Genomic DNA, 21,487 nt, shown 5'->3' with positions numbered 1-21,487 from the left:
TCTAATGGTCACAGTTCTTGTCTGCAAGGTGTTGACATCCTTTGGTCAGGATCGTTTGCCGGCAGCAATGCAAGAAGTCGAGTTCCACCTAGAAAGACGGCAGGGAGTCGACCTTGGCATCGTGCTAGAGGTAGTCACTAAAGTTAATGTTTTCTTTTGTGTCTAAAGATATTTTTTACATAGGAAGACAACATTTACTGGAACATTGCACAGGTTCTTTATGTTGAAAATGTATATTCTTAGAACTTTTTAAGGTTTTTCTATGCGAAGCAACAATGACGTTTTTATAAAACTTCCTTTTTGTCTCTGAACTGCTTGTTTAGATTATTTTTTTTTGTAACTTTTTAGTAAACATGTTTGGGACTAGTACTGTCAAAAAGAAAATTTCTTCTTCAATTTCATACTATGCACTTTAGTATCAAGCATGCTCTGTGACAGGAAAGAAGAGTGTTTACGAGATTACCCAAGAACTGCTGCTTTTCCCGCAGTCAGCAAAGTGTCAATTCCAGCTGCTGCGTACCCTTCATTTGTATCCATACGTGCTGCTAGGAAGTGGTTAAATGTTGTATCTATCAAGGGTGTATTCCACATTGACATAAGTTATGTAACATGTGGATTTTTCTCAAGCATAGAACCTAACAGCTTTTTGACAGCGAGAACATGGCACACGTGTGCATAGGTGAAGCAAAACACCTGGCAACACAAATCTTGCGCGCCATCGTGTGTGTCATAGTTTTGTGCGGTCACGGGACCAGCTGTGTTTACGAAACCTCTCATGAAGCTACGTCCCTCTCGTTGCTCCCTGAAATCCTAAACTTGGACTGGTCGCTACAAACACATATTGTTTCACGACCACAGAATGGCAGCACTATTTGTAGGACAACGTTAAAGACACATTTTAGCCATTTGCACTCAATAAGCAGTAAATCTCCAAGAGATCCTCTCTTTTTGGTTGCATATTATATGGAAGGGATGCACCATTGAATTTTATGTCACTGTATCAAGGGACTCAGGCTATAAATTTTATCAGTGTGCTACTGTATGGCAAAGGTGCCTATGCATGTGCATATGTTTGTGCAGCCATGGGTGTGCAGTTAAACATCAATATAACAAGCTTCAATATAACAATGTTCTCAGTGTAGCGAAGTAATTAACTTTTATTACTTCATGGCAACAGAACTCAGTGTATTTTTAACGTCAACATAACAAAGTGTATTTATAGACCTTTTTTTCGATGGCCGCCACCATATTGCGCAGGTAGGGGTGCCATCTTTGGGCAGTCGGGATACTAGCTTTGTGTTGTAGTGCCAGATATTGTGAGGTTCTCACACCCGTGCTCTTAGGACAAAGGAACGACAACACAGTAGTGCAAACAATCACAAGGGCATTTATTGCACCTTTCATAGATCAATGCCTGCCAGCCGAGTTGCTATCCCCAAAACTTGCCAATGGGCGCGCGACAAATCTAGAAGTCCGACTCACCGCGACCGGATAACGAGCGAATATGTTCGCCCCATGTTGTATCCCAACGCCTGGTCGTTCGCGCGTACAGTCACACGAACGGTGGCGCGTTCGAAGGCAGGCCACGCGAGGCGGTCTCGCAGAAGCATAGGTCGGCGCACGCGCGGGACGTCCGCCACGCTCGCCGGCCCGCCGCCCAAGAGCCAGCGTGTTTTCCACTGCGCCCCCAAGTAACCCAGCCGTGAGGCGGCGTTAGCAGCGCAAGACTCGCGCCATCTCTAGCACTGCGCTTCAACCACTCCGACCGCCGCGGGCGCCAGGCCACGCGGCGAAGCCGCACTGCAAGACACGGGAGCTATGCGGGAAAACTAGATCTCAGGGGACGCGTGAGAGTCACGCATCCCCACAATATATACTCAGTGCTGGTTACTGGTGGGTTATTTTCGGGCTCGTGGGGTCTGTTTAGTGCGACGTGGTGTCTTCTAAGTTGCAAACAGTTCTGTGAGATGTGCTGAAGTGATTCAAGTCTGCATGGTCAGTGCTACTACTGGCGTTAAGGTGGACAGTGCATCCAGCGCAATGCGTGTACATGTGTTTGAACCTACTAGCAGCCTTGCAGATCAGTTGCATATTTATGAAAATTCGTTTCACAGATGTGACCTCACTGCAGCATTCCCACATTCTAAGCTATGGTTTAGCAGCAATCAGTAGTTACAAACCATAAGTGAATCCTAACAGCGTGGGTAACGTTCTGCTACGAAAGAAATTGTGCTGCTTACTTTGATAAGAGTTCCGGTTGTTATCTGTAGATACACTGCACAACTAGCTTGTTTGTTGGACAAGGTTTCCACCCACGAATAAAATTGCTTTGGTTAGTAATGGTAGCCACACTATTCAGTATAACAATATACCATACAGTGTGAGTCATACTTGTTGAGTGGTCGAGCGACTGACTGTGGGCTGCACAAGCGTCCAAAGCAGCGGTAGATGCTGGGTTGTAGATCCTTTGTGCTTTAAAGTGCATGGTACAGGTATGTGGCATGACTATGTGAGGTCTTATTGCGACATTAGCGAGAGAGTGTATGTGTGTGTGTGCGTTGCTTTCTTTTTTTCGAAGGAAGAGGACAAGCTCCAATTTTTCTTTTTTGTTCAGTCTTGTTCATCTTGTCCTCTACGATGCACTCACCCATTTTACAGAAATTTTGTCCTTGCAAATGACCGTCGGATTCTTTTTATGCGGTACTGTTTGAATATTACTGCTTTTCAGGGCTAAAAGAAAATGCCGAAACATAAAACTTAGATGTATCATGCTGGTTCACCAACTGCAGTGATCGTTGTGTTGAGCAATGCCATCAGCATCATACAAGAAGCTAACATTGATATAGCCATAGGGCATGAGAACGATGCCGGTGGCTGGTGCAAATATTTTGCAGCGATTAGTGCATAGATCTTTTGGGATTGCATTAAGCTGGCAGTACACAAGCACTCTTTGTTTTAATTCTTATGCCAATCTATCACATAATGAGATTTTCCAATTCGTGCTTGCAATTCGGACACCGCAGCTCTTCATTGAATAAAAACCAATACAGCTAAAATAGTTCACAGCACACACACACATCGCGCCTGACGATGCACATCACATGTTCGCGCAGCCAAGAGAAATTTTTGCACAGTGTATGATTACACCTAAAGGCTGCACAATGGTTTTTCAAGAACTTCCACAGAGAATGCGCCAAAACATCTCTAAATCGTTTCGCATCGTGCAACGATAACACATTCAAGTAGCACCGCAATGGCTGCTATAGATGCAGATCATCAAATGATAGAATTACATGTGGATACTTGCGCACACACCTCTTAAGTTGCGCTCCGTGGGACAGAAAGTGGCTGTCAAAGCGGGGCAGCAAGCCCCTCTCGCTGTCACGTTCAGTATAAAGTCCAAGTGCAATAACATCCTATAGATAAGATCCTATATGTAGATGGGAGGGAAAGTGTGTGAGGGTGAGCCAAGAAGGATAATGGCTTGATGCGTGCCAGCTTCCCACACATCGAGGGAAGAGGGGGTAGGGGGGAGGTTGGGCAGAAGAATGCACGTCGCTTCCTTTAGCGTGGCCTTGACTGGGCATGGCTGTCGGCGCATGCTGTGTTAGAGGTAATCTGCGGCATTTGCAAAAGCTGGGCAAGACAAGACGGCCATGGCTTTATGTGTGCTGTCTTTCTGTGCATGTTGTGCTGGAGGTCATGTAATATAGAGTTTCGGAGATTCATTGAAATGAGAAGCAGCCAAGCCAAAGCACTTGCTCCCCTCTACCTGTGCTCTTTGTGATAGCGTCATCTCACTGCAGGCAACGCTATCAGCCGCAGTGGTGGAGGGGACGCGAAAGCTTTGCAGGCTTTGCTTCGGACCGCCGATGTAAAGAAAGCGTTGATACAGCAAAATTAACAACAAAATAATTTTTTTTCTCATTGAAATTAGTTTTTTTCCAATTGCCCAATAATTCAAAAAATGGTACGACCCCTACCACATAAAAAAAATTGATCGGCAATGGTACTTGTTAGCACAAAGGGTTGAATTTCAATATAATGAAATTTCGGCATAACAAAGTAAAGCTCAAATTTTACCCACTTCATGATATCGAGCTTTAACTGTATGTGCTTTCTGTAAAGCTGGGCATCTTGTGCTCAGTTTCATATTTTTGAAGACTGCTTTGTCACTCACTTCAAATTTTCAATCTGACACTGTCATTTAACAAATAAAGATGACACAGATGAGATGGCATTGAGCGATGGAAGATGTTTCTGCTCTGTCTTTCTTCCTGCAGTGCGAGTGGCTGTTTGCAGGGGTCAGGACACCCGTGGACGCAATCGATGGTGGCGAGAGCAGTGATGAGGAGACTTTGCCTCCTTCACTGGCAAGCAAAGCGGGCAGTGTGGTTCGGCATGCCCTTTACTACGTGACTGACAGTGAACGATTTGCACCGCCCAGAAAAAAGCCCAAGTGAGTGGTAGCAGTGTTTGTAACTATGAAGCATTTGTTATTGGTTTTATTCATGCCCCTATGACTACTTTTCCTGCTCTACTTTCTACTGCTGATGGTCCTCCTCCTCCTTCACCTCTAATACTACTACTACTACTACTACTACTACTACTACTACTGCAGTCGAACCCACTTATAACGATACCAGTTTTAACAATATATCGGTTATAACAATGAGAAGCTGCTGCACCATCAGCATTTGTATGTTTTCCATGGTGAAATAACCCGCTTACTACAATGCCCCAATGTTGTATTATCGGTTATAACGATGAAGTTTGGCAGCTGGGTGTCTGAGCCGAAAGGTAGTGAAACGCGAAACCCTTGAAAAGACAAAAATAAAACGCGAAATTCGAGCCGCTGCTCCAGCAGCCACCGCACTTTCATTTTCTAGCCATCTCCACGTGCCTACCTCCCGTTGCCTTTCCACCCTTCTGAGCACGAATGGGCTGCATGCACAGCACGGCTGCGCCCACAGCTCTATGCCGCCCCACCCTCCGAAACACGATTGGACCATGCTAACTGCTCTGTTCACATGTTGCTCGCTGTCTCCTCATTCAGTGCCATTCTGCAAACAGCTTAATCGCTCACGCTGGTCTTCATTGTTTGCGTCAAAATCGTTCCTAACCACGCGGTTTCTCGTCGCTGAAACAGAAGATGGCTGATACACCTGCTGATCATCGGCAATGCACAACGTTGCCGGTGAAAAGAAAGTGCACAGCTGTAGATTTGGAAACTAAGTGCTTCTAACCGATGAGTTGCTTGCATCAAATAGCAACGGCAGCGATGACGAGGAGGGGCACGCTGCCCGATAAGGCGATCATCGTGAACGTGCTTGCATCGAATAGCGACAGCAGCGATGACGCGGTAGGGCAGGGGGGGGGGGGGGGGGCATTGGCTTCCTCGCCGTTATAGTTTTCTCACAACAGCTCTGTCATCCCCTTATTTTGATTTTTTCATGCAAGCCAGTTATAGCAATTATCGGTATAACAATGGAATTTTTGTGGCATCTGAATATTGTTATAAGTGGGTTCGACTGTACTACTACTACTACTACTACTACTACTACTACTACTACTACTACTACTACTACTACAGTCAAACCGCGCTATAATGAACATGGATATAACATATTGTTGGGTATAACAAAATAAATCTAAAATATTTCTCCTCGATATTGGCATGTAATGAATATGTACTGATAATTGATATTGAATATAAAAAACATATTTTCGTGTCAGATGCAACTTCTTTATAACAAGGTTTGATTGCACTACTACTACTATGTACTGCTACTACTACTACTGCTACCACTACTGCTGTTGCTGTTGCTTCCGCTTCTCTACTGGTACTAATACTGAACTGCTTCTAATACTACTTCCAAGTGTTGCCACTTTCACTATGACCACTCCAACTGTCTACTTCTGACTGTTGCCACTTCTGCGAACTATGACCACTCCAACTGTTTACTGCCAACTGTTGCTACTTACACCAACAATGACCACTCAAGCTGTCGCTGCTGCTGTTACTCCTCTTTCTCGTTTTAAGTTGCTCGCATGCAGTACAGCCCCAAGTTTTCATTATTTTTGTTTTGCGTGCTGATAACATGAAAACTGTTTTATTTAATAAGAAAGAAAACTGGACACAGTAAAAAAGAAACTAGTGGTTCGAAGTGCACAAATTTTCAAGGCATTGAAATATTGTCACGTTGTGGAAGGAATGAAAAGATCGGAGGTAAAGGTGTGTGTACAAGTTATTAAAGTAGAAGCATGTATAAGGCAAGGATACATAAAACAAGATGGCTGATGAAAACCAGAGCCAGCTTGCCCCATCAAATTGTCTTCTTTTGTTTAGGATAAAATTCGTCTTTGGCATCACTCTTAGTTAAACTTGGTCTTTGGTGCCACTCTTGGTTGCTCCATAACAATATGAATCATATACAGTCTATGCTCATTCCAACAGACCCGCAAAGAACATTTTCAGATATAACGGACCATATTTCAGCCTTACTTTTCTCTACCTGTTTTATTAATGCAATGAAGTTCGCTTTTAATGTATCACGCTGCAATGGAGTATTGGCTACAGCGGACGAAATTAGCGGCAATTTTTGTCAAAATCAGGCGTACAAAATTGACTTTTGCCATATCGACACGGGCTGACAACCGACTTGCGAGGGGCAGCCGACGATCATGGCTCAATATCGCACGCGAGAGGGAGGAAAGTGGGGCGGAAGCATGCTGTCTTTTTTCGCGCTCGAGGCATGGGTGGGAGGTGAAGAAGAGGGGTTCTACTCCGGCGGCTGTTGTTTGCGGTGCAGCCGCATGGGTGTCGTATCTTGAAAGCGATCTGCGATGTGGACAAAGTGTGCCCAGTGCCGGTAGCTTCGTATGGGCTGTGATTTCGACGTTTAGTTCACGTTGAAGCGAGAGTCAGCACAAAAGTCAATTCGCTTGCTGTTGCTACCGCGCTTTCTCACTCCAGCGTTTTCACAGCAACTTTCCACGGTCATCAAGCGAGATATGTTCATGTTTACATGTGTGCGTGTCACACTTCGCTTGTTAATTTAGTTAGTAAGCTAATGTTTACAACTTTATGTGGCCTATAAAACTACTGTTCTTACTTCGCATAGCTGTCTAACAATGTGCTATCACAAATGATACTTAGCCTCTCGGGTGAAACAGCGGCTCCTTTTGTTTTTTTTTTTACTTTGGACGCTCGTCACTCACTCTTCGCAATAATGTTGTTACACATCGCGACCAAAGTTTCGGAAGTGAGGTATTTCGGATATTATGGACTTCGGATAAAACGGACATTTTTTATCAGATTATCATGGTTCATTAGAACGAGAGTCGACTGTAGTTCTTGCTGCTTGATTCATATTTGATTTGAGAATTGGATATTTTGAATTTTCTAATATATTTTATTTGCTTGAATATTAGGGGTAGCGTGATTAGCTAAAGCCCGCAGAAGACAAGCATCCCTGTAAGTAATGGCTGCTTAGTAATGGCTTCAATTGCCCTTCTTCTTTTATTTTTGCAATTTAAAAAAGCCCAGTTAATTTCCCCAATGTATTTCCTGGCTTCATTGTCTGTTGGCTTCATGATGCTTCTTGCAGTTTGCTGGAGGGTTGGGGAACTCTACTTTGTTGTTCCATGAAAATTGGCAGGTGCAGAATTTGAGCCAACTGTAGGCTTTAATTTGTGACTAAGGATGACACATAAGTGCTTCCAGAATACACTGATCTAAACGTCACACCAAAAACATAGAATATGGAAGTTATTTTTGATTTTCCATAGCAGAAACGCTCTGCCTTGTACTTGGGGTCCTTCTTTGGAGGAAGGAAAAGGGCCGATGGGCAAATCACAATGACGGAGTTGCATCAGACTTGTCAAATATAACAGATTGTGCTTCTCAATTTCAAAGCCTCTCTGATGTTACATTCATGTACCTTACTTTCCTTTCTGATCTTTTTTATTTCCCAGAATCATCACTAAGCTCTATCGGCTGCTCTATGTGAAGTCAACCACACCGGAAGAACTCTTCGCAGCCAAGGTAAATAGCAACCATTTCCTCAATGTCTAGTTCACTTGCGCAATCTTTTCCATCTGGCTAAAGTCAACCATTGTTATAACGAACTAATGGATTTAACGAATTAATCATAATTCTTCAAATTTACATAGAAACCGGTGCGTTTAAGCTCTCATCCCAGTGAAACAAAAAATTTCCTGTTAATGGACATAACAAACCCTTTTAGTTCAGAATGAAGGTTTACTGATCATTTCGCACCAATTAGACTGAAATCTGGCAGCATGTGACACTGCTGGTAGCTCACCCCACCTCAGGTAGGCAATGCTGGCCAGGAGTGCGAACAATGGTTATAACAAAGTAATAGTTTATGTGGTAATATTGGCTTCTTGTTAACTTCATTTTAGCGAGGCTTTAAGTATATGAACTTTTGCATTATGTCAAAAAATGGTCTGCATATGGTAGAGGTACAAATGGTATTTAATTTTTTGTGCCTTTATAAAGTCTGCCTCTTAATTTCTTCATTTCATTCTTCATCTTCGCCATTCTTAATATTTTTCTATGTCGCTGTTGTTACATTTTCTCATATTGCGAGATTCAGTCAGATTCAGCTGCCACGGTTAAAACACTCTTATAAGATTATTTTCTTTTATTTTTACTTTATCAGCGCATGAAAATAAAATTTTTGTTTGAAGTGTGTGTGGGCATTCTGTGTAGCTTTGAAATTTAGGTGCCTTTCTATCTTCTTCTCATTATTATTATTATTATTATTATTATTATTATTATTATTATTATTATTATTATTATTATTATTATTATTATTATTATTATTATTATTATTATTCAAAGCAATGTAGCTGCTATGTAAATGTTTAAGTGATGTGTCAGTTGGAAATTAATTAGCTCATGATGTGTTTCGATGTCCATATTAGTTAAGTTGTTCCTGTTCGGGCTTAGTAAATGTGAAAGTTGCAATTAATTGTGCCAAAAACATGAATGAATCACTTGAACTACTTGCAGATAGATGCAGAAGAATATGGAGAAGCTCTGGATTTGGCTCGAACTTATGGATTGGACAGTGACCTCGTCTATCAGCGTCAGTGGCGCAAGTCGTCAGCATCTGTAGCAGCTATCCAGGATTACTTGGTACGTTTCTTTGAACATTGTGTTATTATCCGTAGCCAAAAAGTAATACAGTACCAACTTTCAGAAACAGTTTGCTTGAAAACAAATCTAATTGCTCTTTAGTTCTACTGTTGCTGTATATTATAGTACTGCTACTATGTTCCTAACTGCTGCACAGCATAAACTTTCACTTGCTAGTGCAGTTAAGTAGCTAATCTTGTGGGAACTATTTATCTGGGGACTATCCATCAGCAAGTGATCTCTTCTAGGAGAGTGTCAGCAACATCACAAGGAAGTAGATGGACAAGACTAGTGCAGGTAAGGCACAAACGGCTAGCTGGGATTTGGACCTGAAACTTCCCTACACTGGCGCCCAAAGTGGGTCCCCGGCTACGTTGCAGGCGCTTACTTCTCACACCCTCAGCAGCCATGGTACCTGGACCTCAGCTGGAGGCATGTGCTCAACGAACACAGCAGTGGTGGCAGCGCCTTTTTCGAAAAGCTGCTGGAGTGTGCTCAACCAGCAAAACGTGGGGAAGGTAGGCTGCTTCAATGTGAAAGACAGCACGGAAAAATCGTAGAACTATGTGCCGCTGCTGAACCGACGTGCTTGGTGGTCACCATGAATGGGCACCGTGTCCCAGATGAACACCACCATGGGTCACACAGACGTGGAACCGAATTCCGGATTAATTGTTCATTACAAAGTCCCATGCATTGGTCATCATCATCAGCCTATTTTATGCCCACTGCAGGACGAAGGTCTCTCCCTGCAATCTCCAATTACCCCTATCCTGCGCCAACCAATTCCAACTAGCACCGGTGAATTTCCTTATTTCATTGCACCACCTAGTTTTCTGCCGTTCTCTACTGGACTTCCCTTCTCTTGGTACCCATTCTGTAACCCTAATGGTCCGACGGTTACCTAACCTGCGCATTACATGACCTGCCCAGCACCATTTTTTTCTCTTAATGTCGATTTGAATATCCGCTATACCCGTTTGCTCTCTGATCCACACCGCTCTCTTTCTGTCTCAAGGTTATGCCTAACATTCTTCATTCCATCACTCTTTGTGTGGTCCTTAACTTGTTCTCAAGCTTCTTTGTCAGTCTCCAAGTTTCTGCCCCATATGTCAACACTGGTAAAATGCACTGATTATACACCTTGCTTTTCAATGATAAATGTAAGCTTCCAGTCAGGAGCTGGCAATATTTGCCGCATGCAATCCAGCCCATTTTTATTCTTCTATGAATTTCCTTCTTGTGATCAGGGTTCCCTGTGATGAATTGACCTAGGTAAGCATACTCCTTCACAGACTCTAAAGGCTAACTGGCGATCCTGAACTCTTGTTCCCTTGCTCGGTTATTCATCATTATCTTTATCTTCTGAACATTACTCTTCAACCCCACTCTTGCACTCTCTTTGTTAAGGTCCTCAATCATTTGTTGTAACTCATCTACAGGGTTGCGGAATAGAACAATGTGATCGGCAGACCGAAGGTTGCTGAGGTGTTCACCATCAATCCTTACTCCTAAGCCTTCCCACTTTAATAACTTGAATATTGTGTGGAATATGTTCCAAGCAGGCAGTGAATAGCTTTGGAGAGATTGTATCTTCTTGTCTGAGCCCTTTCTTTATAGGTATCTTCCTACTTTTCTTGTGGAGATATTTTCTAGGATATTTACGTAAGCGGTCTGTACTCCTTGATTACGTAATGCCTCTGTGACTGCTGATATCTCTACTGAATCAAATGCCTTCTCATAATCTATGAAAGCCATATATAGAGGCTGATTGTACTCTGCGAATTTCTTGATTACCTGATTGATGGCATGGATGTGATCCATTGTAGAGTATCCCTTCCCGAGACCTGCCTGTTCCCTTGATTGACTAACGTCCAGTGTTGCCCTTATTCTATTGGAGGTTATGTTGGTGAAGATTTTATATAGTACTGGGAGTAAGCTAATGGGCCTATAATTTTTCAATTCTTTAATGTCTCCCTTTTCGTGGATTAGTATAATGTTTGCAAGTTTTCTAGGACCCTTTCAGTCGATAGACACTTCGTATAGAAAGCTGCCAGTTTTCCAAGCAATAAGTCTCCTCCATCTTTGATTAAATCAACTGTTATTGCATCTTCTCCTGCCGCTCTTCCCCATTTCTTGTCTTGCAAGGCCTTTCTGACCTCATCGCTAGTTATAGGATGAGTTTCTGTATCTTGTTCATTACTGTTTTGAACGGAGTTATCCCGAGTCCTCTGGGTACTGTACAGGTCAGTATAGAATTCTCCCGCTGCTTTTACTATTACTACTGTGCATTGGTACTAAACCTCAAAGCATTGCCGAGGCAAAGTTTGTTCTGAAGACAAGGTGAAACAGCGCACTCTCTGCAATTGATGTAGCACCACTGCACCTCAGGAGAAACAATGCCAGCATTGCATTCTTATTGGATGAGCCTGCTTGCACACGTCCAGTGATCAACAGGTATGCCAAGTCATCTATAAAGCTGTGCAAGTTGAGAGCTTGCAGGCATTCGCAAGATCTCAACGCAAGATGGCATGGGGGCTCACTCTTCTCCTGTATTTGGTCTCGTGTACCAGGAAGCAAGGAGGCAAGCCTGTGATGTGTGGTATTGTAGCAGTGTTCTGTAGAAGACCAGTGACCTCATTGAAGAGGGGCGAGCAGTGTGGGAACTAGTGATCTTTGAACTACCCATCAGCGAACAATCCCTTCTATACTTTGGCTCAAAATCTACTTGCGGTGCAGTGAAAGCTATGAGGCATGCTAAGGCACCACCATGTGCTTCTCATGCACGGGTTAGTACACAAAAGAATGTAGTTCCGTACTTCGATGTCGGTTTATTGCAGAGGCATAGGTTTAGTAATGTCAAGCGCTACATGAATGCTTTGTAATGATGAAGGACCGCCAATTAGCCAGGTGCATCTCTAGCATATATACAACGATGAAGAAGTGCTGGTTCTAACTGCTTGCAAGGTTCTGACTGCCGCACCGATCTCGACCTCTCGCCCCTTGTGTACCCTGTCAATAAACACCTTGGCAGTTTGTATAGTTTCTCACGTTCTAAATAAGTGCTTGCAGTAGGTGCCTTTTTTCACAAAAAAGTGACTGTGACATGGTACCCACCTTCAGTGTAGTTCGTCATAAACCTTGCCTACCAATTTTATTATGCAATATCCATGGTGAGATCCTTCAGGAAGAGGGGTTCAGTTAAATAATAACTCGCGGTTAGCTTAGGAAACAAGTTCTTTCGCAGACGACTTTGCTATAACGGGGAGTACTGGGTTGCCATTGTGCCGCTGTTTTCACGACTCTTTTGCTTTGGCTTCTGTTGTCTAGAAGAAAATCGGGCATGGTGCCGGCGGTATGGCACTAACATATTCTGTCATCTGCTGCACATTCGCACCTGTGGCATCTCACTCGAGCAGCAAGCAAGCAGAAAACTTTACGCATAGGGAAAAAAAAATTTTTTTTTTTTCTACAAGCATTTAACCAATAAAACCAAGCGCAAAAGTGAAACTATGAAGTGCTCAGCAGATGCACTCATCTCCCATGTTCAAGTGTCTGCATGTAAGTAGCATGCTTTGAACCACCAGCCAGTATTTCATTATGTGTGCCTTTTCGATACTCGTAAACGGAGTCATGTCTCCTGTCTTACTCTGTGGTTCCTTCGCTTATGCTGCAATAGTACACCTTGCAAATGTGCCTTGAGTGTGTTTGTTAAGGCAAACCTTCCTTGCGGCATTCGACGGACTTAATATAGTGATCACGGTGCATGGTCGAACCGTGTACAGAGCGGCTCACTGCTTCAGCGTAGATCCACTCTGGGAGTGAACACAAAAGCTCTGCCTACACTGATTCCCACAGTGCATAGAATCTGAATTTTTTTCCATGAAAACTCACATCCACCAGCATTACCAAGGTTAAAGCATTGGCGAATGACATTGCATATGCATCAATTATTTGTGCATGTCCTTCGTGATAAATGCTGCTGTGGACGGTCAGGGGTACAACTTGCTTGCTGTGTCGTCTGCTTCTTGTCGCCTACTTCATTCTCCTCAGAGAAAGTGGCACAGGCGCGGTTTGATACGTCGCGGACTGTCACAATGTGCGCAGTGGCTACTCTGAGTGGCCCATGCACGCTTGCACTGCAAATTAATTTTGAGCCAAAGTATAAGAGAGTGGCAGCAACAACACGAGGAAGAAGGAGAAGACTTACGCAGGTGTGGCCCAACATGGCTAGCCAGGGTTCGGACCCGGGACAACCCCGCAATCTTTAGCCATTCATTAGCATCTCCACTGCCTATATTTTTTAAATAAAACCCTTGTGATAAAATATGCATATGCAGTCTACCAGATGATGCAAGTGACTAATGCATGTAGGCCATTGCTTAGTTGCTAGCATACATTTGCCATGGTTTTTTATTGCATCTAGCCCCATTCTTATATACTCCCTCTCCCCAATTATCTCTCCTCCAGTAAGCTATAAGTCAAGAACATTTACTTTCAATTACATATAAATTTTTGCATAGCTGTCAGCTGTATTTTGTCCTGCATATTTTCCCTCTTTCTGATAAGTCCTTTCTTTCACATTACCCCATTATTTACCCATTATGTACTCTTAACGTAATCCTCTTTTGCTGCTGTTTTCTAGAATGTGTCAGGGTTTACTTATCGTGAGCTCAATTCTGTGATGTCTGACGCAAGCTTCTGCTCATGTACAAACACTTCGACCACGTGGCATCAGTCTGTGGGCAAGTTGCTCCTGCAAGCAAACACATGCACGTGCTCAAACTACATTTAGTGTGCATATAGTGTATGCACACAGTATATACATTGATGTGCATGCAGCTCATTGTGTTATTCAATGTAATTTATTGCAAACAAATTTATGCCAAAATTGACAAGAAATGGAAAGTGCAATAGGCGGTCCCATGGTACCAGGACCGTTACCTCTCATTTCACTTTTGTAGTCTCTCTCTTGACCCAATGCAGATTAGCAGGCCAGAGACACACACTCTTGTAGCCAACCTTTCCTCCTTTATGAGCGTAAAAGCCCCTCTATCTCTCTTTTAGACCAATGTCTATACTTTCTCCCTGTCTTACAAGCATTTAGGCATAACACTGTCATTGATGTGGTTTCATCTGCATTTATGTTTTTGTTTTGTTAGAGTGCTTTACTGGTGATTTCTACCTCACTTATTCCTTTGCCTTCTGTGCTTACAGAGCAAGATCAATAAGTGCACCTGGGTGCTGCACGAGTGCCTGGAAAGGGTTCCCGAAAGCCTGGAGGCAGCTCGCCGGCTGCTGGAGTTTGGGCTCCAGGGCACGGATGTGGAGGCCCTTGTCGCTTGTGGGCAGGGCACAGATGGTGGAAGGTATGCATTGAATCCACACTGATGAAACATACTCGCTTAATAGTAAGCAAAATTGGGCTAGTTGTTGCTGTAAAATACCAAATGGGCTGTAAAAATTAAAATTTTGTTGTAGTTGTTGTCAACGTTGATGATGGCAACGATGGTCTTATAATTTATGTTGTCGTGATCTTGTTTGTGCCGTTGTTGTGGCTGTCATTGATGACAATGATATCATTGATGTTGTCATTATGTTGATTATCTTATTGTTGAAGTTGATTATGGTGATGACTTTCAATTCAGTGCTTTTCGTAGTGTTGGGGTCTGACCTGTGCTCTTGGCACAAAGGAACAACAACTCAGTAGTGCAAACAATCACAAGGGCATTTATCGTACCTTTCATACACCAATGCCTGCTAGCCAAGTTGCTGTCCACAAAACATGCCAATATGCGCACGACAAATCGAGGAAGTCCGACTCACCGCGAGTAGATGGCGAGCAAATATGTTCGCCCCATGCTGGACACCACCGTTCATTCGTGTGTACGGTCATGCAAATGGTGGCGCATTTGAATGAGGCCTCACGAGAAGGTCTCACAGTAGCATGGATCAGCGCACGAGCGGAACATCCGCACCACTTGCCGGCCCCCAAGCTAAAGAGGAAGAGCCTACTTCTTGTTGCGCCCGACCAACCCCGCTGTTACGTGGCCATCTTTAGTAATGCGCTGCAATCAGACTACCGCCATCAGCTCTAAGCTAGGCAGAGAAGCCGGATTACAGGAGACGCAAGACATGCGGGCGAAACAACATATCAGGGGACACATGAGAGTCTCGCATCCCCACAGTAGTTACAATCAAACCCACTTATAGCAACTGAAATAATTGCACCACACAGTTACATCAGTAGGCTTTGTTATATCTGCACTTAATGTAGTGCAACTTAAGTTTTTACTCAAATCTAGTGTTTATGACTGGCTGATAGATCATTATACATGGCATCATGAGCCAATTCAACTGTGCTTCACCTGCCATCTGCAATCTTCACCTGCAATCTTTCTGCATTGCATGTTTTTCATAGAGCGCAAATTTCTGTACTGCAGTAGCCTAAATTTAGAGGGCTACTGACACAAATACCTTGTACCTCACTTTTTTGCTTTATTAGGTTGCCGGGATAGCTCCCAGCTCTGGGACAGTGGTATGAGACCTAATTTCCTCGAACAAGCAACAAATCATGTATTATGTCATCTTCTCATAAATACGGGCAAAATAGAGTGTTGCTTCAGGCTTCTTAGGCAGGTCTCATTCACTTGTCACAAAGATAGTGTAAGACAGATAACCAGCATGCAGTCCCTAAGAGTAACAGGATAGGGTCGAAGGAAAGAGAAATGAGTCAAGTGTAGCAGAGGGTTAAACAAAGTGATAACACTAGGGAATTCACACTCACACGAGATGGGCTTGAGTGATGCAGGAATGGATACCTCTAGTGGAGGCTTTCGTTTTGCACTGAACCTGAATGAGCCGATTGTGTTATCACACTAGCTGCAATGATTTCTATTCAAGACTACTGTTTCTTTTCTTGTATTGCAGGTTTATACTAAGTGAGCCTCCTGTCTACAACAATGAATATGAGGACAAGGACCTCACCGAGCATCAGCTTTCAGAGAAGCAGAAAGTGGCCAAGCAGGAGTGGAGAAAAGAGTGGCTCGCAAAGGTGGACTTTGCCAAGTGAGTATTGCAACTTTCTTGTCTTCATTATCTTGCTTAGCATTACAAATTTTATCACGCAAATGAGCAGGCTGGCCATCTGTCGAAACATATGTAATTTTGGGACGAGGAGGCATTTTTTTTTAGCTTCCATCCAAATACAACTCTTTATACAAGTGCTGACTGTGAGACAGGATTACCTCTATCTATGAGTAGTTGTTGGATTCTTTATTCGTTGCACTACAATTGCCCATAGAGCATTGGTGTAATGGGGTACATGACAGGTGATATTGGTGACACGAAATCTGTCTACGGAGAAGCAGTCAGGATGTGCCCTTTCATTTGCGCAGTGACTTTAATTTGCACAGCATTCAAGCACAGTTGAACAGTGACACAATGAATATATTAGCTGCAACCACAACCTTATGTCAGGAGTTTTGGTTTGTTTCAGTGCAGGTAACTGTTTACATATGCGAGCTCATGGCTAACAAAAATTAGAGTCATTATACTTTAAGCAGTGCAAAATGTTAGCGAAAGAAAGGAGTAGAAGTCAGATAGAATGCTGGCTACCAAATGAATTTTATTAATGAAAACCAGCACTTCTCTTATGTAGCACTTTCACACATTAAAAAATGAAAAGCGAGCATGCATACAATGCAAATACAAAGGTGTCATTTGCAATTAGTATCTAGGAATGAGATTTTTATATTTCAGAAGGATGAGTGATGGGGAACTGACACTCCTACCACCAACTTCATTGTTGAAATGTGGCTCTGTAATTTCACATTCTTGCTTAGTTATTGCCTTTCAATTGGGAACTTGGTCTTATCGAAAAAAGGTGTGCAAGTGCAATCTTTATATAGTGGACTGCCAATTACTGGCATATCTATTTTTTTAATGTTGTTTTGCTGTTTCCTGGCTCAGTGATTCAAACATTGTCTTATGCAAAGCCTACTATGGCTTAGTATAATTCCCTACACTACTTCTAATGTGCAGTTTGTGCATCTTTTTTGCTTGCTTGGTGGAACATGCCAGCTGTCTTTCATTGTGCATAAGATTGCACATTGTGGAGAGCTTGGAAAAAGCGTGGGGTTGTAGTTGCCCATCTGCACCTGGGAGCAAAAGTATACAGACGACAGGCCTACCAAAGAAACTGAACTTATTTGTAATTCAGATGCACAAACTGATATTGACGGGACCACTGTAAATGTTGCAATGCCAAGTTTGGTCTGCAGTCCTCAATTACATGTCACATTCATAGGCAGAGGAGAAACATTATTGCAGGATTCCTGTTCCATACACCTTTTTTTACTCACCAGACTGCAGGCCTGCATGTCCCAAGCAGGAGGGGCAACGCAGCACATAAAAAATATGTGTACAAAAGGCAGAATTGCAAGATATAAAACTTAAGTTGTGCTCAGGGGAGTACATAACCTGTTGTAACCCCCTCACCTTTGTGACAAAATTTTATTTTTCTTCACCTGCAGTCTCTCTCTAGATCAACGGTGGCTCTGCGAATGCCGCTTGAAACTCCTTGTGTACCTAGACAGGCTGGCCATGTATGAGGTATGTTCATTCAATCATACAACAGAAGTGCATTAATGTACTGTGTACTATCGGTATAAATGACATAAAACACAAACAAGTCAAAAGCAACTAGCATGCATTGTTGCGTGTCCATGTTTGCCTGCTTTTGTAATAGTGACTTTTCTCAAGCTTCCAAATGTGCATTTGGGACTACACAATGCTCATAAACTAGCTATGGAGTTATTGCAGATTGTGATTCGATGTAATTATGCATAACAGGTGTTTTGATGAATTCTTTCCTGTTTATATTTCAATTTATGCAGGTGGTGTCTTGTATACAGATAGGCTTTTTTCCCTCTCCTTTTTTTTTTGCAGTTGTTGAACGTAAACAGAGAGAACAAAAGAGCTGAGAACAGAGTGCTGATGTTCATGTGCTATATGTCGTAATGCGCATCGGCCTACATAAGTATTTAGAACATGGGAACTGCAAGAAAGTCCACATACTACTTTGCAGGCAAAGTAGACATCCTGCTGTAGTAGGGTGCATTTTGCTGTCCAGTGTGTCGATTATCTAGCAGCCTGCTCACCTTGAGCCTGCACACTTAGATCGCTAAGCTTATGAGCTTTTTTCAGTTTCCACATTCCAAAAACATGAATAGTCTCATTTTTGCAAGAGGCAGAGCAGAAACTGAAGCCACTATTCAAACTATCATTCGACATCAACTTTCCATTTCCATTGGGCAAGAAAATCCTAAACCTGCTCATGTGCTGTGGTTGTTTGTGTGTCGCGCTCTGTGTTTGCGTTCCATCCCATTCTTAAAGTTGTGCACAAAACAGTGCATTTATTCAAAACGAGGCTTACATAGTCACACACAACAAATAGCTGTTTCACTGCTCAATCCTGTACAAACGTACCCAGTCACACACAGTCATGTGCGCAACCACAGGCACAATGTTCAAGGATGTTATAGCATAACATCACCATCATTGCCCTGTGTTCCTTTGTCAAAATTATAAATTTTTTTCAACACTTTTAAGTTAAAATATGATAAAGTTGGTAACTAATTACACTGTCAGCATGCACCTCTTCCCATTCTGTTCACAACAGCATTCAGTGTGCTGGGCTGATTCCAATGGTTGTGATAGTGTCCTCGCACGTGTGAAGAACTCGAAAGCTGTAATAAACCCTTAACAGCTATTCACTGTAAGTAATATAACTAGTAAAACATTTCAGTTCAACGATGAACCAGGAATGGCAAAAGGAAACTATTACAGTGCAGCATCTATAAAGACAGGGCAGCTGGTTGGTTGTCTTTTCTGCTTGTTCATGAGATATCATATCTCTCTTGTATGACAGATCCAGGAAGGGCTGTCTCTGTCTCCTGAGAAGTTCGACGCCGACTTCTTCGAGAGCTTTCGATGCCAGCCACCCCTTGAGGCTGCCCTGTCATTTGCACAAGAAGGGAATGCCACGGCAGTGTCAACATTGTTCACCTACGCTGGCATGGCCACTCTGCCTCACTGGCTAACCGTCGTGAGCAACTTCCCAGAGACCCTGCCCCCGTCTCATTATTCCACCTGCCTGCCCAAGGCCAGGTGGGGTTGCTTGTCCAGCGTTTACTCATATTAAGCCACATATACTTGGTGACAACCTAACACTTCAATTCCAGCTCTGCCCACAAAACCACCTTGGGGCTCCAAAACATACTTTCTTAAAGACGCCAGTATTGAACCTTCATCTCTGAAATGCGTAAGCGTAATTGGCTGGAGCATCTTAAAGAATGCTCTTTTAATTGGGCAGCAATTTATTTGCCTCTGCATGATTAGGTTGTCACTGACTAGTGTTCTTTCATTTTGACTTGTCATTGGCATAAATGTAGTGGGGATTTTCTAGGGTTTGTACTGTATATATTAAAGTCTAAGCCCGACACTTTCGTCAAGATAAACAGGATGAACCTTGTAGGTCAGCTTAGGTTCAAGGATAGAGTACAGCCATGGGAATCGCTCATGACTGCCACAGCTGTTCATTGCCTAGGGAGAATGAAAGATTGCAATGTAACTAGTACTAGCCACTGCAGTAGCCATGATAAGCCATAAGATGCCATTTGTAACAACAGCATGAGCACTTCCATGTGCTAAGTACTTAATTTCTTTCCCTCACAAAGATGACATGTGGAGAGAAGTAAAGAGCTACAAAGAATTAAGCAATGTGGACAAAGAAGATGAAGGGAAAAGTGATTGTAGTGTAGAAAGTAATTCTCAGTAGTTACAATAGTTAAATAATTGGTCGTATTGATTTGAAATATTCATGCTACTGCTGTTCTTAACCTATTAAATACAAGAACACTTTCTTTTCTTATTCCATTGCTTCCTTCCTTTTCTTCCATCCATTTTTCAGGCAACAGCTTAGGATTAATCAGACTTAAATTTGAATTGATACACTATTCTTGATTGATCAGTTTCATGAGTAATTTCACTTCTGTGCAATGTGGACATTTATTTGGATGCCTTACTGGAGTGATGAGTATCCTGTCAAGGCAACTATACAACACACAAATAACATTTGTGGCAGATGTTCTGTAGCTTTCATGCATTCACCTCCACTGACAGCCATATAATGCACACACAAAGTGTAATACAGTTTAACCTTGATAAGTCTATCCCAGATATACTCGAAGGGTATTGCGACATATTTCAGTGTATCGATAACTCAAAATATAAAATATGCCTACCTGAAACTTATCGGAAAGCTCCACATATCTCGGACAGTTTCCCGAGGTTGTGAAAAGTGGGCATTTAATGATTTGTTTCGGCAAGGCCGTGTCAATTGCCCAAAACTTTGCTGGTATGCTATAGAAACGCTAATCCTAGAAGCCTTGCACACATCGAAGTGCTTGTTATGCATTTTTATTCAGGATAACATATACATTAACACAGTGCAGAAGCAAACCGGCCTGCATGGATATGCACAATGTAGCCATAAGTGCACTTGTATGTTGTACTGCTGTGAATTGCATGTGAACGTGCCCGGCCACCTTTCCAATGGCCAGTTGTCATACGTCGGCAACAAATCAACCCTACAGATGCTGTAAGATTCGAAAGCAGCTTTCAGCTAGCAGAACATTCAATTATACTTCCGCTCTTGTGAGCTCGTGAGCAAGAACGAAACACGTTCAGCACAAACTGCGAATCGCACTGCGACGAGTCCTCTGCATTGCTGCCACATTGGTCTTTCCAAGAAGCGCGGATGTGGCATAGATCCATCCAAAGTGTGGTTTGTTTAGGCTACTTTCGGAACACTAAGATGCCATTCACAGAAACCCCTCGTCTACAAGAAGGCGAATTCGACAGCACAGAAAACTCCCATTCTACATCCCACTCTCTGAGCCACTAAGTGAAAAGACTGAGCGTCATCCATACTTTTGTGGAATGTGTTTCTTACTGGGTGGCATTTTGCGTTCTTGAACTGAAGTGGCATGCAATCTGCTCTCTCTTGCCAATACCGATCGGCCGCAGTTTGCACGAGCCATCCATATTTGCAGTGAGCAAAACTGAGACATGCACCCTGCTTATTCTTCCTCTGTGGTGTATACTGCCCTTCAAATCTGCCAAAACAGTGGTGTTTTGAATTAATTGGCATTAAATATTTCTGACTGTGAAAGAAGTGATTGTGTCAGCATTAGGAGAAGTGCACTTGCAGGTGTGCGGTGCAGCACAGCATTCTATGTATCAAAGGGGTTGGCGAAT

General features: G+C 42.9%; 1 protein-coding gene across 1 annotated transcript in view; it reads left to right on the top strand.

The window, feature by feature from the left end:
* LOC135904637 (NBAS subunit of NRZ tethering complex-like) overlaps positions 1-21,487 on the top strand; it is a 106,941-nt gene that overhangs the window by 16,210 nt on the left and 69,244 nt on the right. Inside the window, exons 14-20 of the mRNA XM_065435540.1 lie at positions 4,284-4,459; positions 7,978-8,047; positions 9,041-9,166; positions 14,384-14,535; positions 16,097-16,234; positions 17,701-17,779; positions 19,098-19,336. Coding sequence (XP_065291612.1) covers positions 4,284-4,459; positions 7,978-8,047; positions 9,041-9,166; positions 14,384-14,535; positions 16,097-16,234; positions 17,701-17,779; positions 19,098-19,336 — 980 coding nt within the window. The remainder of the gene's footprint in view (positions 1-4,283; positions 4,460-7,977; positions 8,048-9,040; positions 9,167-14,383; positions 14,536-16,096; positions 16,235-17,700; positions 17,780-19,097; positions 19,337-21,487) is intronic.

Source organism: Dermacentor albipictus, chromosome 1 (genome assembly GCF_038994185.2).
Source record: "Dermacentor albipictus isolate Rhodes 1998 colony chromosome 1, USDA_Dalb.pri_finalv2, whole genome shotgun sequence".
Taxonomy (NCBI): Eukaryota; Metazoa; Arthropoda; class Arachnida; order Ixodida; family Ixodidae; genus Dermacentor; species Dermacentor albipictus.
The sequence above is the reverse complement of the archived record's forward strand: the minus strand, read 5'-3'. Positions and strand labels throughout refer to the sequence as shown.